The 16,246-nt window shown below is 51.6% G+C and overlaps 1 protein-coding gene across 2 annotated transcripts; it reads right to left on the bottom strand.

The window, feature by feature from the left end:
* Positions 1–421: 421 nt before the first annotated feature.
* Positions 422–12,612, bottom strand: LOC123931343 (kallikrein-1-like). 2 transcript variants are annotated; one of them, XM_045988349.1, is made up of 5 exons: positions 6,309–6,380; positions 3,759–3,915; positions 2,117–2,373; positions 1,882–1,961; positions 422–1,070 (listed from the first exon to the last, which is right to left on the bottom strand). In XM_045988349.1, the coding sequence occupies exons 1-5, from the start codon at positions 6,319–6,321 to the stop codon at positions 963–965; spliced, it is 615 nt and encodes a 204-aa protein (XP_045844305.1). In that variant the 5' UTR covers positions 6,322–6,380; the 3' UTR covers positions 422–962. The 2 variants fall into 2 exon arrangements, with proteins under 2 accessions (XP_045844305.1, XP_045844306.1); XM_045988350.1 differs by lacking the exons at positions 1,882–1,961; positions 6,309–6,380 and adding exons at positions 11,952–12,105; positions 12,554–12,612 and having other exon boundaries at positions 948–1,070.
* Between the last annotated feature and the right edge of the window lie 3,634 nt (positions 12,613–16,246).

Raw genomic sequence — 16,246 nt, 5'->3', positions numbered from 1 at the left:
ATCACCACTGGTGTCCAGCTGGCACTCAACATCCCACAGTGAGCTCTTCAGTCACTGTTGCTGCCCTTGCGCCCGTGGGGGGGGGGGGTGGATCTGTCCCTAACAGCTCTGTCCCTAGTCCACGTCTCCGAGTGTGGCTCCTGTCCCTAGGCGACGGCCCAGGCTTCCTGCGGTGGTGTCTGAGAAGGACTGCCACGGAGTTCCCTCTTGATTCACTCTCTTCTGAGGGCCTCACGGGCAGGGGGCGGAGGTAACTGTGTTCCTGGGCTCATGCACCGTTGACCCAGCATCCATGACCCATCCTCCCACTGTGTTCATACTCAATTCATTGACTCAGACTCTCAACTAATAACTAATGATTCCCTCTCATCCCCATAACCCGCTCCCCTTCCCACAGACACCCCTTCTGGTGTCTTCACTGGGCGCCATTACTTGACTGTGCTCTACAGAATGAGTACTGTGGGCGCATAGTGTAATTTACGTAAGGCTGTTATGCTCCGTGACTCATTGTGTGTTCACACGTTTTCACTCATGGCTGTGCTTTCATCCGTGGTGCGCATGCATCGGCTTTGTCCTTCCGACTCTGCTCAGTGCCCTGTAGGGAGCACCATCCACATGTCACTGTCCACCCTCCCAGGGTGGACACCCATCCCTCCCACAAGAACCGGGCCACCCCCGCCTTCAGTGTGTCTGTACAACCTGTGTGAGAAGATGTCTCCAGACCCTGCCTAATGTCCCCTGGGGTTGGGGGGTCACCCCCATTTGAAAGCCACTGGTCTTCCCCGTCTCTACCCGACTCCACACTTTAGGACACAGGCCAGGTGGGTCCCTGATTTCCACATCTAGAAAGGACAAACGATGCCAGAATTTGCTGTGTATTCTATTTGACTAAGGGGAGGGGAAGGTCAGAGGCATTCAGCTGTTGTCCAACATGGTCTCTTTGATCCATTGCAGATAGGGCATCACTTTGGTGTAGACGGCGGGCATACTGGGGCTGTCACATGGAACGTGGCCCCGGCTGGGATTCCCTGAAGCACACCATCGCAGATCAGGGGGCCCTCCAAGTCACCCTGCAGCACAAAGGGGAGGGGGAAAGGAACGTCAGCAAGGCCTTAGGTTCTGCGTGCAGAGTACCAGCTCCTGGGCTCACAGAGCACAGACAGTGAAACCCCAGCTCCGGGGAAAATCAGAGTTGTCTCCAGAGTCCACTGCCAGAGGGCTGGTGGGATTCCAACAGAGAGGACAATAGCTTGGTCAATGAGGAGTCCTGGCCAATGGGGAGAAGACTTCAGGGTCTAGTTTCTGCACAGTGGGGAGGGTCCAGGAGAATAGTCCCAGCAGACAGATCAACAGTGAAAAGAAGTGGGATCCATCTACAGGGCCCTCTGACCTTGAGGGCTCACCTCTGAGGGCCATCTCCCCCGGCTCCATGATGTCTCCTTCTGCCACATGGTACTAGCATCTCCTGACATGAGAGCAGTGCCCCTCACGAAGCCCCCCCACCCACCATGTGAGGGACACAGACAGAAACAGTGAGCGTGACACAGAAAGCAGTGACTGCTGTCTTCCCAGGGGCTAGGTTGGTGTCGGGCATGCAGTAGATGCTCAGTAAGTCGAGGAAGGGATGGACTGTGCCGTGGGAGACTAAGGTGCGGGTGGTGCCTGGAAGGGGATGTGGGATAGGTCAGGGGGCATGCAGGCACTGGGGGCGGGGCTACAGCTGGGCAGCAGTGGGACCCATGACTGGTTAACCCTTGCACCCCGGCCCTGAATCTGGGTCTCGTCCCCGAGCCCAGGTGGTCAAGGGAGGAGAGGCTGGCTCACTGGGCAGGTGTCACTGTTGCCCTCCAAAGGGCCAGCACACAACATGTGATCTGTCACCTTCTGGATGTGGGCCTTGGCACATACATCATTGGGCAGGAGTTTGAGGTCCATACACTGGAGATCGCCGGTGTCTGAGACTAGGACCAAGAGAAAAAAGAGCTGTGGCCAGATCCCAAGTGGCTCCTCAGTCCTCCTCCTCCCTCAGACCCTGAGTCCAGTCCCCAGCCCCCTCCTCCGTACACCCAAGTGCCTGGTCTCCAGGCTGCATGGTCCGGCTCTGGCGTACACTTACCTGGTTCAATGCTGCCCCAACCAGAGGTGTAGCAGGTGCTCCCTGGTTTGGGTTCCTGGGTGGGCAGGTCCAGGACCCTCACGGCATCTGTAATCTGGGCGGGCTCTGCCAGGCGGAGCAGCATGAGGTCGTGGGTGTGTTTCTTCAGGAGACTCAGGTTGAATTTAGGGTGTGGGAAGTTTCTGATATCCTCGAATAATTGGGTTGTGTCTTCATGCTGGAACAGGCTGCGGTGACCCAGCCAGAGCTGGTAATTTCTGGGGAGATAGGGAGCCCCAGGGAATGAGGAGAGAGAAGGGGGAAGGGAGATGGGGTCAGGGAGGGTCCTGAAGACAGAGGGAAACAAGAGGCAACCATGGAGAGAGAGAGAGAGCACGCCCGCAGGAAAGAATTCGTCACGGAAAAATAGAGACCTGGGGAAAACCAAAGATGGTGACAGCATGAAAGGCAGATCCAGAGATAAAGAGAAGTAGTGAAAGAGAGAGCTTGAAACAGGAGAAGGAACGAGGCAGAGGGTAGAACAGGAAGCCCAAAGGACCACAAAGGCGACAGGAGAGGAAGCAAAAAGGCAGCGACCCTGAGGAAGGGTCCCTGGAAAGAAGCAAGAGTGAAAGGACAGACAGGAAGGAGCAGCAGGCCCTGTGCGACAGGGACAGGAGAAAGGGGAGAGAGGGAGGAATGCAGGCAGGTGGCGGGCGCAGCCTGAGAGATTACAGGGAGGGAGGACAGGGAGGGAGGACAGGAGGGGCAGGGAGGGGGCCTGGGACCGGCTCAGCTGCAGTAGGGGCCATGGGGCGGGCTCCCCAGCAGCGGGGGCGCTGGCTCCCAGTCCAAGGTCGGCAGCCCCCTCCCTCCCAGGATCTCCTCCATCTCCTGCCTCTACAGCCCTCCACCACCCCCTCCCACCCCGGACTATCTCCACTTTTCCTCCCCTTACTAACCTTCCTCCCCCTCCTCTTCACCCCCTTCTCCCCCTCTTTGGCCTCCTCTTTCTCCTCCTCCCCCTCCTTCCTCCAGGGCCCCCACCAGACTCCAGCTGAAACCAGCCCTTCCCTGTGTCCCCTGGAGTGCATCATTGTCCTGGAGGGGGGGACTGGGCACATGAGAAGCACCCCCCCCCATGCACACATGTCAGGAGAATCCCCTCTTTTTCTCTGGGGGTCCCCTCAGTCCCATCCTGGGGGTCCTCAGCAGCAATGAAGGGAGGGAGGGAGGCAGAGACCCAGAGAGACAGAGGGGGCAGAGGCATGGAGAGTGAGACCTACAGTGACAGGGATGCAGTTGAGGGACCCAGAGGTGGACAGACACAGGGAGACACACAGAGACCCTGAGACAGGAGAGAGAGGGGGAGATAGGGATAAATCATAGATAGACAGACACACGACAGAGACAGTGACTGAGAAACAGAGACACAGGACAGGGAGACAGGAAGATAGTTATAGGGAGAGACACAGAGACACAGGCTGCCATGGGAGGGCTTCCCTGGGGTGGTCCCTGCCACTCTCCATGGGCCCCAGACCAGTACCATCTTTGTTTCCCTCAGCCCCCCAGCCTCCCCTGAGGTGAACCCAGGGTCTGTGCCCAGTTGCTTATTCCTGTGGGAACATAGACACCCCCTCCCAGACCCCATGCTCAGACTCACCTGTTTATGCAATGAGCAGCTGTGACCACCCACTGTGGGTGCACCAGGACACCCCTGCACCTGACGCCGCTGAAATGGTACACAAGCGACAGCCAGGGTTGGAAATTATTACACTCCAAGCCTCCGCTCATCTGGGACTGGATGGGAGCCACAGCACCTGCAGAGGGATGCTGGGTCAGGGCAGGCGGGAGGAGACGATGGGGCTGGGAGGGTCTAGGTTAGGAGAGGGACACGGCCGCAGAGGAGCAGGGCTGAGGTTCTGGGGAGATTGGTAAGGGGTACAGTAAGTGTCTGTGATTTTCCTGCAGTCCCTTAATTGGGCTGGTGATGGGTCCTGCCTGGGAAGACATTCTGCTGAGACAGACTGCACCCCAGGAATCAGAAGAAAACAAGGCAGCATCTGGAGCAACTTGTGGTGTGCAGGCCAGCTGTTTTGCAGTGATCTGGAGTTCCTGGACTGGGGGACACCTGGCTTTGGTGGAGGTTTTGGCTCAGAGAAGAGGAAAGGGGATTTAGAAACCGGTGTTAAGCGGGTGCCTGGGTGGCTCAGTGGGTTAAGCATCTGCCTTTGGCTCAGGTCATGATCCCAGGGTCCTGGGATGGAGCCCGCCTGTGTGGGCTCTCTGCTCAGCAGGGAGCCTGCTACCCTTCCTCTCTCTCTGCCTGCCTCTCTGCCTTCTTGTGATCTCTGTCTGTCAAATAAATAAATAAAATCTTTAAAAAAAAAAAAAAAGAAAGAATAAGAAAACCAGTGCTAGGGACTCCAAAGAAGAGGGTCATGGATCATGGACTGGGAGAGAAGAATTTGAGTGGTGCTAAGGGGTCTCAGTCTTAAATATCTTCTATGCCTGTGGTGGGAATTTTGGGTTCTGAGAAGGTTTCAGTATTTAGGGGATGAGGACTGAGAGATGACAGCTAAACAGGAAAGGTCACCTGGGGGCTCAGGAGCCAGAGCACCGGACCTTGGAGAACTAGGAAGTAGGACAGGAGGATGGTCCAGTGAGGAGGGGGTGCTGCTTGGAAGAGTTGGGGAGCACCAAAGAGAAGAAACAAAGATGGCTCCAGACTGCACGTGTCCGGAAGCTGTCTGGGGGTCACTGGGAGGAAGCAAGCACCCAGTGTGGCAGTGAGGACTGTGAAGAAAGTGGCAGGGTGGAGAGCTAAGGAAGATTCTGGGGTGGGGGTGGGAGAGGAAGAGACTGGTACCCAGCCTGGGCTGGACTGTGGGCGGGAGGAACCGGCTGCACGGATGGGGAGAGCAGCTGGCCCTGCGGGGGCAGCAGGGTGAGAGCACCATGAGAGTCAGGGCCCCTCTCCCTCTCTCAGATCCGTTCTACTCACCAATCCACCCCAGGGACATTGCCAGGCACAGGACCAGGAGCCACATGGTGACAGAGTGTCCAGGAGCTGGCAGACGGTGAGCTAGGAGCTGGGGAGCCATTAAAGTCTACACCCCCACGGCCACGCCCCTGATCTGCTGCCACCAAGAAGCTGGCCAAGGCCTGGCCCTTCTTCTGGCTGTGGACAGCCTCCACCCCCAGGGCTATGGGAGGGATGAAAGAGCAAGCACCTGTTGTTTTTAGGTCCTTAATCACGCTGGGTATATGCCGGGCTCTGAGGCCAAACGGGCCAGGGCCTACAGCCCTGTTGCCTTGCTCTTGCCGACACAGGCAGTGAGAGGAAGCCCGAGAAAACAGAATCAGCAGCACTGCAGAATCAGGATTCCTATTACAAAGCCTCCAATGGCTACACTCCAAGAGAGATTTCACAACCCAAAACCCATTGGACCCTCCAATACATGCACCATGTCCCTGAAGCTCTCCGATACCTCCCTGAGCCAAGATGCCTGTCCCCCAACTTCCCACATCCCTGAAATATGAGCTTGGCTTTCAGAACCCCTGTACTTCCAGATGCAGGAATGAGTTGCCCTACTAAAATGTTCCCCTCAAAATCAATTCTTGGAATGCCAGAGATCCATAATACCAACACTACAGGACCCAGAGATATGAAATTCCAAAGGTATCCTGGAGCAAGTCTCCTAGCATCCCCAAATCCAATGTTCCCCAGAACAATTCAGAGGTACCAACATGGACCCCCTCCCAACTCCTCATTCCTTAACCTGGACATCTGATGACCCAGGACACCTGGATGAGCTGCACATCCAGGTCAAGAGAACCTTACAGTGGCCCTGCCCCAGTGAACATGTAGATCACAGGAGCCTTGTTAATGCACCTCAGGATGAAGTGGCATTGGACATCGCATTTTGGAGGCTCAGAAGAGACTCAAGAACTAGAGCCTTTTGGGCCTCCAGTGTTATCCTACGTGCTATGGACAGAATGTCTGCATCTCTCCCAAATTCTTACGTTGAACTGCTCCTCCCCAGTGTGATGGTTTGAGGAGATGGGGCCTTTGGGAAGTGATTATGTCACAAAGGTGAAGTCCTCATGAATGGAATGAATGCACTTAAAAGGGATCCTTTGCCCCTTCTGCCATGCCAAGCAAGACACAGTGAGAAGAAAGTCATCTGTGAGCCAGGAAGGGGACTCTCACCTATGGAAGACATGTGGATCCAGTCCCTCCCATGTCAAGCACTTGATCCAATCTTTCCCCTCTCTGAGCTGAGCCACATGAGGAGCTCCCAAGGAAGGAAGTGAGAGAAGTGGTCACTGACACTCTCAAGTGAAGAACATAAAGACTGGGGTACAACAATACATTCAGTCCGTGATCCGACCTCCCCCACACACAGATCAGTGTCACCCTGTGGGAGAAATGTGCCTGCGTGAGTGAGAAATCCCTGGAGACAGTGCCCAATCCCGATCCTAATCCCCATACACGACCTCAACCAAAACCCAGTACAACCCAACACAACCAACCCCAACTCCACACGTGTCCAACCCAAGGCAAATAAACCCACCCAACTTAACCCAACAGAACACAGTCACCACCTCCTCCACATACAAAATCAAACCAAACCCATGCCATCCTTCCATCCAACACAACCCAATCTTAACCCCCAGGTCTTCTACATGCCCAAATATATTGCACACATCCCCATTTAACCCCCACACCATTCCCAACCAAATCAACCCAAAACCATTCCAAATGCTAACTTTATCTATACCTTCCTTTCAATTTCTCCAGGTGTCCCTGATGTGTTTTTTTCAACATTGTCCCCCTTCTAGCTTTTCAAACTACAGTCTCTTTCCTCTGGAACTCCATTCCTTTTGTCCCTCCCCCCATCTCATTTGCTAGTACCTGAAGGAGGGAGGAGAGGAAAAGGACAGGAGGTTAGGGGTTTCCGTGGTTTAGGATGAAGGCAAAGCCAATGGACACAGATTCAGACATGTGGTCACTTGGACTGAGTCACTCAATGTCACCCACGTGCCATACCTCTTAAGTGGATGTAGCCACTCAGAATGGATGACACAGAGACTGGGTTCCTGACTCCACCATCTCAGCCAAACTCAGTGTCATTCAAGGTTATGAATGTGGTCATCCTATTTCATGGATGTACACACATGCAAATCACACTTTCAAACTTGGGCACTGAGTGGACAGCATCTCATGCTGAAATTCACTTGACATATGCATGTTATTCAAGAATCACAGTATATGTTCATACGTGCATGTGGATGTAGGCAGATAAGTCACGAGTGCCTGTATGTGTGTGTGTGCGTGCACACACACACACACACACACACACACACACTGACACCAAGCTTTGGATGTACCAACTCAGACCTAAATTCACAGTGTCCGATGGAGGTCTGAACACATCCAGTGTCAGAGATGCACACAGGGTCTAGACATAGAAGTCAGGTCCTGAATAAGGATACACAGGGGAGACACATCAGTATGCACTCGGGCCCCTGAAGACATGTTCACAAGCATAGCTCTATAAAATGGTATTATATCCAGCATTTGACCTCTGCGTGTTTCCATTTCCTTATCTGTTAAACGGAGGTTGTGTTAAGGTTAAAGAGGTGTCTGTGTGTGAGAGAATGCCTAGGACAAGTTGCTGCTTAATAAACAGGAGTTATTTTCATCAAGGGCTAAATGTGGATATTAATGTTGAGGACACAGATATGGTCATGCTCAGACACAGATGCAGACCCAGGTAAGATAGTCAATGTCAAAACTGGATTAATCCACAAGCCACTTAGTGGTGGTGATTCAAAGTCGCAGGCACAAACCCAGAGGCCGAGCATTCAGGTGTGGACCCAGCGGATCTGACCCCAGTGCAACACCTGGACACAGGCTGGACATTGAAGATGACAGAGACAACTGGAGATACAGGCTTCAGGATAGGACACATCTGTCCATCGCTACATCAGCCCCCAAGTCAGATGTTTGATGTTCAAGGTCTCTCACTGCTTTTCACGTACGATGACAAAGTTCACAAGGGGAAGCAAGTAGGAGACAGGTTAGGCCTTGCACACTTGTCCCCCCCACACAGCTGCACTGTGCACAAGTACCAGACAGGCAGTTTGCAAGGTCACAGGACTATGAACCTCTATGAACCCTCTATCTATGGGAAACAAAGAGATATCCCCTCAAGGTCAAACCCACACACACACACAGAAACAGAAGCCAACAGTAGGGCAGGACTGGACATCAATCCCACAGATCAAATGACCACACTCTTCCCCCTGCTGTTGGGAACTAGGACTGGAACTCTGGTGAGCAGAGGCCATGTAGATGTGGAGGAGAAAGAGTATGAGGAAAGCAGAGTGATGCTACCTTCCCCTTCCTTGGGGGAAAGGGAAGCGGTGAGACTGGACTCATGTTCTCAGAAATTCTCCATGGGCATGTCACATCTTCAAAACAAAGGAATCAATATGTTTTTTACTCCAGACTGTCTTCCAAGATTGTTTGTCTATCATGCAGCCTTTTAAGATGGTATCTCCCTCAGAGAAGGTTTGTTTACTGTCCACAATTTAATAAAAGATAATGTCTGTTTATGGCCAAGGACAATAAAAATTTTATGTCCCTCCAGAGAAATTTTATTTGCAATCCAGAATTATAAAGATAATATCTCAACCACATTCTGACTTTGGAAAGTTTGCCAGCAGCCCCCTTATAAGATTAAGGATTCCCAAACTCAAATCCTCAGCTATGACACAAATCACTGTGTGCACAGAATCCACCTATGCTCCTTGATCACCCCCATGGGCCTTGGGGAGCCAGGTGAATGGGTGTAAATATAAAGCCCATGCTGCCTGCAGGGCCATGAGTTGTAAAATCCTGCCTCTGACCCAGGATCTGCTGTGTTCTGCCAGTACCCACAAAACTGGTCAGCTAACATTTGCTTGCAAGGCAGTAAAATCTTGGACTTTCCAGAATTCGTGACAAGCAGCAAGGCACTAAGGCAGCACCTGGCCAGATGGAGGGGGAGGTAGGCAGGGGACCTGCTGGGTGCAGCCACATGGTGGAAGACAGACCAGGACTGAGCTGAACTTTGGGAGAGAGGTGTAAGCAGTGGAGATTCTGGACTCGCCTGCCCCAAGGATCCCTCCAGACACAAAGTCATTCCACCAGCTTTTTTAGAAACTTCCTTTCATCGCTCATATCCCTCCCCTTGCCCAACATGCTCTTCCTCTTGGCTCTCCCTCTGGGGAAAGTACACTGTTCCCTGAGGCACCAGGACAGACCCCAGGTGCCTCACAGACCTTCAGACATGAACACTTGCTCCCTGGATCTTCTCTATCCCCTACACCCTGTCTCAGACACATCTCTATTTGGACCTATCCACAGTGTCCTCCCTTTCATTGGGATCTTCCCATATATCTCCTTTTGAACTTCTGAATGCTCTTCTTTCCCAATCATGCTTTCATTTGAACAGAAGACACCGGGATGGTTGACAACTCATTTTACATTGTAATTCAGCCACTCAGAGGGTAAGACTCCAGGTTTGGATTTCAGAAATCTCAGCTCTGCAGCAATAAAAAAAAATGGTTCTTTTGGGGCAGACATAGAATGGTGAAGACCACCAGAAGCAGTTTGCTTGCAGTTCCTAAAGCCAGAAATACACCATACACCAGAAATACATCTTATCTCAGGGATATATCAACTTTCCACTTTAAAAAAAATTTTCTTAGAGAGAGAGAGTACACATAAGCAGTGGGGCTTAGAGGGCTTGGGCTAAGAGTTGGAACTGTGCTGTGGAGGTGGAGGGACATGGGGACAGGAACAATGCTCAGGGTCTGGGTAGAAGGACAAAGGGAGTGGGAAGGGTGGGAAGGTTCTGAAATTCTGGAGCCATTCCTGGTGTTGTGGGTTGGTGGCAAGGCCTGGATGAGGAGACTATAGTGAGAGTAGAGCCAACTACAAGAATTAAGCAGGAGACAGAGGGCAGCATCTGGAGTAGCATGTGGTGTGGGGGTCTGGTGATTTGAGGAATCACATGGTGGGAGTGGGGGAAGAGTTTCCAGAAACTCCACATAAGGGTCCCACAGGGGCAGAGGTTGAGAGAGGAAAGTTTTAGTGAGTTCCATGCTGGAGAAACTTCTGAGGCCTGTGGTGAGCTTTTGAGGTTGTAAAACATCACTGATTTAGGTGTTAGTTCTGGTGGGCTGAGAAAAGCATCTTGGATGGATTTAGGATGTTTGAGAATGGGGGTTCCCAGAACCGTGGCTGGAGGCTTTCAGTTGGGCTGAGAGTTGAGAGAATTGGATATCTCCCTATCACAGGGTGACTGAAAGGGTGAGGGTCAATGCTAGGAGTGGTCTCCCATGAGCTGTTGGCATTCTAAGAGGGAGTGGGAGGTCCAGGAACAATGCTGTGGTCATGGTGGGAATGCAGTCAGGAGGAGATGGGTGAGTGATAGTCATCCTGGGATGGGGTGAGAGATGGCCCTTTCTGTCTGAAGGATAAGGAAATCATGGTCTGAGGTACCAAAGGGACTTGGGTTTTTCCTAGCAGTGGTCTTAGAACTGGAATGAAAAAGTAACAAAGCACTTGATAGCCTAGGGATCCTGGTTAATCTGACAATCCAAGTCAAGAGTATCCTCATGCAAAATCCAGTACTTTGTGCAATGGACTATGTAGTTCTCAGGAGCTAGATTCATGCATCTCAAGGTTCATCTTTGGGGGTCTCAGAGGAGAAACAGAATGGTTTACTAGGTTTCCACCATTTTGATTACCAAGGCTCTTTGGAAAAATCAGAGCTACTCATGATGGGTCAGCCTAAGGTATGTGTTTAAAACTTGACAGAAAATCCCCCTCCTTTCCTATTTAAGTACACAAAGAAGCTCTTGGGGACATTGAGGGGCAAATGGCTGGGACAGTTGGTAGAGCACTGAACTGTTGATCTCAGGGAGATGGGGTAAGTGAGTTCAAGCCCCAAATTGGGGATGGAGTTTACTTTTTAAAAGTAATGAAATATCCTCTTTTCAAAAATAAAATAAATAAATGGACATTGTACAAACTGAAGCTAAAATAACATAGCATGCTAACTATGCTGAAATTTTTTTTTTTTAATGGGCAGACATAAACCCATTTTAAGATCATAAGAACCAGAGTAGAGGAATATAGTAGGTCAGGGGCCAGAAAACCCACATGCAGATCGGGGTCCCCCGAGTCACCCTATGGAGAGACCTTGTGGGTCCAGCACCCTATCTCCATTCTGACCCTCATCTACAACCCTAACCAAAAGAGCACCTGACACACCTAACTGAATCCTGACCCAACCCCATACAACCCCAACTCACTCATTTCAAACCAAACCAATTTCTGAGCAATGGCCTTTCCACAGTGCAGCCTTGGAGCCTATGATTCCTGGAGCGATGACGTCCAGCCTTGATCATCCATCTTCCCACCATGACTTCCTGTGGTCGGGCTCCTTGTCAGACACGAGGGCACAGCCAGTTGCCATTCAGGTTCTTCCCACAAGGGGGCAGGTGTGGGCAGCACTCTGGGCAGTGCAAGTGGTGGGTGTCACACGGGTGGGGCTAGTTTCAACAACATGACCTCATGGTGATGACCTTGTGTCTCACAGCACTGCTGGATGAAGCCTGAAACGGCCCACGGTTGCCCTTGAGCATTGCGTTTATGCAAACTGTACGCACCACAAACACCCACGTGGAACTGTGTAGGCAGATGGCTATGCACAAGTTGAGTGTGGGGCAGACAAAAGACCAAAGTGTAAGCAATCCGGGCTCTCTTAACCCTATGGGACACTGGAGTTCCACTCACCTGCTCTTAACATCCTAGAGCCACAGTCTTGCCTCTCAGATTCCTTGCAGTCCAGAGGCACACACACATGGGCTCCAGCCCCGTGACTCCAGTACCTCCCTCCACATAGTATGCGAGCTGGGAAATGTTCCTTCGTGGGAGGCATATTTATTTTCTGGAGAGCAAATAAATCTTTATGAGAGCAGGATGTTATCTTTATTTGCTAGGATAAGACACGGACTTTTTCTGGAGAGAGATCTTTATTGTCCCGGGCTGTAAACCAACTGCTCGGACCGGAATAACCGTCTTGCAAGACAGCCTGGTAGACCAAACTCCAAAAACACGCAGAAACATGGGAGTCCATGGAGAATTCTATCCCAGTCACCTTTGTCTTTTGTCCTGCTCTCTCTGTCTCTCTCCTCCTTTTCTCCGAGTCACACTCTCTTTCCCTACCCCACTCCCACCGGCTTTGACGTTCTGCCTGACTTGGATCTTGGTCCCTCTCCCTCTGTCCCGGACGCGCGGCGGGAGCCCTCTGGTCTGAGGATACTTGCAGGACATTGTGTCCACGAGAGCACCGGGCTGCGGAAAACCCAGCACACCAACCTAATTCCTGCACAAACCTGTGCCCGTTCGCCGAATGGATCCAAGAATTCCTGCAGAACAGCTAAGAACAAATCCCAGGACGAGTCTCCAACCTCCCCCTCTCGGCCGCCGCCAAGATCCACCTCCTTCAGCGTTCCGGAATTCTGCGTGATTCCCCCAAATCCTCCTCCCTCAGACCCGGGAGCAAACCTCAGCGGACAAGCTCACATTGGCGCCACCTAGCGGCTGGAGCCTGCCAGGCCAAAAAGAAAAGACCATGTTTTCAGTCTCGGTTCCCTCCTGCTCCTTCCAGCACAGGAGAAGAGACAAAATCTCAGAGATAAACTAGTAACCTAGTCCGTACCGGAGTCGTTCTCCCTGCTGGAGAGAACACTCTCACGCTGGGGCCCCAAACATCTGTTTCTTATCCCCTGGGACTCAGTGTCCCCGTGTGTAAAACGGGAGTCTCTAAAAACGAATTTCAGAGAAAGGTGCCATATCTGAGAGGTGGACACTCGGATTTTGGATTCTTAAGTCCTGGAACTGCCGCTGCCCGACTGTGTCATTTAAGACTGACCGTACGACCACCCCTCCCCAGGATTTTGTTTCCAGGGTAAACAGGACTAATCATCATCTGGGATTACTCAGCCCTAAATGCCAGGCACGGGTTTAAGGCACTCTCGCCTCAAAACATTCCTATGAGGCAGAAGCAATTATTTGCACCTTACAGATGCGGAAACTGAGGCATAGGGAGGCCAAGTGACTTGCCCAAGGTTGCACAGTATTATGGGTTGGAGGCAAGATGCCAACCCAGGCCCCTGGCTCTAGAGTTCACATCTGAATCACATCCTGTGTTAACCAGTCTTTTAAGTGCCAGCCTAATGTTAAGATTTACACACCTGCTCCATGCATATTACCTCATCCAACCCAGAGACCATCCCCACCCTTTTTCCACTCCTATCCCACAACGAGACCCTGATAACCAAAGAAGTGATACTTTGCACCGAAGGACCCCTTGGATCATTCTCTTGCCCCCTCCCCACTTCTGCAGCCTGGATGACCTTGAACAACTGGGGCCTTCCCCTCCCCACTGTCTCTTAGTGTGTGAAATGGAGTGAAATTAACAGTGCCCTTAGCTCCTTATATGCACTGACTCTTAGACACTCCTTGGGAAACTCTGATTATCTGATTTCAAGGATGAGAATCAGAAGCAGAGAAAGGAAGACAAATGAGAATCTCCCAAACTAGCAAGCGGTGAGGTGGCACTCTGACTCCAGAGCCGGTACCCTGAAGCACCACCTTCAACTGGTCCCACATTGAAGGTGGAGGGGAGGGGTGAAGGGAAGCCTCAGGCACCAGGAATCCATCCCATTCCAGAGCGGGAGGGACACAGTGATTGTCTCCCTGGGGAAGGGGGTTCAAGATGAGACTTGTTCAGACAAGGGATCCCAGCCTCAAATAACTCACTGAAGGCAGGTACCTTGTGCAGCGGCGATGCAGTCACCACTGAAGGGCTATGAGCAGGGGAGGAAAGGGGTCAACTCTGAGTGCAGAGAGACCTTCTGAGACCACCTGGTAATGTGTGGGAGGAGATAAAATAGAGGACAGGAGGCTGGAGGTGAGGGTCTAGGAGTAGAGGAGGACGCCTGACTTGCAGCCAGGCCAAGGGAATGGAGAGAAGGGATGGGGCTGGAGACCATTGAGCTGTAGGGGATAAGGAAAAGGAAGGTGTGGGGACAGTGCCTGGGGGACGGGCCGTAGGACAGGGTGAGCAGTGGAGCTGTCCCTGAGATGGAAAACAGGGGAGGACGAGTTTGGCGAGAGAGAAATGAGTTAGGACACTGTGAGTGAGAAGGGCCTGAGGACATTGGGGGTGGGAGGATGCCCAGAAGCACGTGACTGCCAGAGGCTGGAGTTCGGGGTGAGATGAAGGAGACCTGTGTGGTTGGTGGTTGAACCACAGGAGCTGAGACAAGAGAGGTTAAGCCTTCAGGGAGTGTTCTCAGGAGGAGGAGCAAGGCAGACGGCAGGACTCAGGCCGCCTGTGGAGGTGAAGGACAACTGGAAAGAGGCCCAGAAGGACATGGATCGATAGCTCAGGTCTGTCTAGGTCAAAGTGGGTGGGAGGAAGGGCGCTGACGTCACCGGGGCGGGGCGGGGCGGGGCGGCCTCCCTGTGAGCCTGTGAGCCTGTGAGCCTGGGCTGAGCTAGGTGTGAGATCTGTCCGCGTCCCCATCTGTGTCATGGGGATGCTTACAACTGCCTGAGTGATTTAGTGGAAGGAACACATGCGATCATGATGGAAAGTGCTTAGCCTGACACCAGGGAAGTTCTCATGGTGATTACCCCAGGGGTTCACCTTATTCTCCTTTTCACCACCCAGATGCAACAGAGGGAGGTGGCTCCTGAGGTTGAGGCAACGGGCCAACCAGGTGTTTCAAGAGTCAGAACACTGGATTCCTCTGCACCCTCTGCGTGACTATTGCCTATGACACCCCTCTCTGAGCTTCAGTTTTCTCCACATTAAGAAGGAAGCCATGATAACCACCCCACAGGGCTGTCAAGAGGATAAATGAGATAAGGTACACAGGAACTGCCTAACTGAAGCTGTAGCCCACTGAGTCCTAGAGACCATCAGCACGAATTTTTTGCCAGATGAAGGGACAAAGGAGTTCTAGAAAAGCTTCTCGAATGGGAATCCAGAATGTCTAATGTCTGGGGGGATTCCAGAACATAGAAGATCTAGGGTTCTAGAATATGTGGAAGTTCGTGGTTCTAGACTATTTTAACCTCAGGTTCTAAAGTGTTCGAGGTCCTAGACTTCCAGGTATCTTGGGTTCTAGATACTAGATTCTAGAATCTGAAGATGTAGTAGGCTAGAGATTTTTAGGGTCTATCATTCTAGAATAACTGAGACCCTAAGATTCTGGAATAACTGAGGATCAGTGGTTCAGGAATATCTCAAAGACATCTGGTGGCTTAGATGCCATCATTCTCACATATTATCTGTAGGGACATAAAGGGCCAAGGACCCTCTTCCCATATAGGTAATGGCTTTCCCGATACTAAGGGGGACCATGTTTGTAATAGGTCCCATCCTTCACTGGGTGATCTGAGGTCAGACCCTCCTGCTCTCCGTGCCTTCTCATTAGTTATACAAGCCAGCACAGACTCTAGAAAATTGCTCAGGGCCCTCCTATGGTCCTGAGACATTGGAAGACAACTTGAAATTCCCAAAACTTTGAGTCATTTTAATAATGATCTCCAGAAAGCAGAATCCGGATTTCAAAATGCAGAATCAAGACCACAGGATCCAAATTAAGGACTCCAGTCTCCCAGTGTCTAAATTCATATTACAGAGAAAATTCTAGGAATCTCTGACTTGTGGAACTCAGGCCCATATCTCCCAGTTCAGTCCTTTAAATGAACGATGTAGATTTGAAACTCCAGACTTTACACTCCAAAACTAATCCATGAAATCTTAAAGGTCTAGATCCAGACTCTAGAATCCAGGCCCCAAAACTCAATATTTAAAATCTACCATTCATGCCCCAGGCTTCACACAGCAGATGTGACGGATCCTAGGACCTCAAGTCCTAGGTGCTAAACACTAAATTCCAGACTCCTAGTCTGGATTCTAGATTCAAAGGCCCTGGATCTAGAATCCAAAACTAAGACCTATCACTCAAAGACCAGACTGTAGGATCCAGATTCCAGACCCAAACTCCAGA

This window comes from Meles meles, chromosome 19 (genome assembly GCF_922984935.1).
Source record: "Meles meles chromosome 19, mMelMel3.1 paternal haplotype, whole genome shotgun sequence".
NCBI lineage: Eukaryota > Metazoa > Chordata > Mammalia > Carnivora > Mustelidae > Meles > Meles meles.
Note: the sequence above shows the minus strand (reverse complement) of the source record. Positions and strands in the feature narration are given on the sequence as shown.

Coding starts and splice junctions, on each gene's coding strand:
- LOC123931343 (XM_045988349.1), bottom strand. Junction 2,374..3,758: donor GCTGCTCATTGCATAAACAG/GTGAGTCTGAGC, acceptor CTATCTCCCCAG/AAATTACCAGCTCTGGCTGG. Junction 1,071..1,881: donor CCAAGGCCCACATCCAGAAG/GTGACAGATCAC, acceptor TTTGTGCTGCAG/GGTGACTTGGAGGGCCCCCT.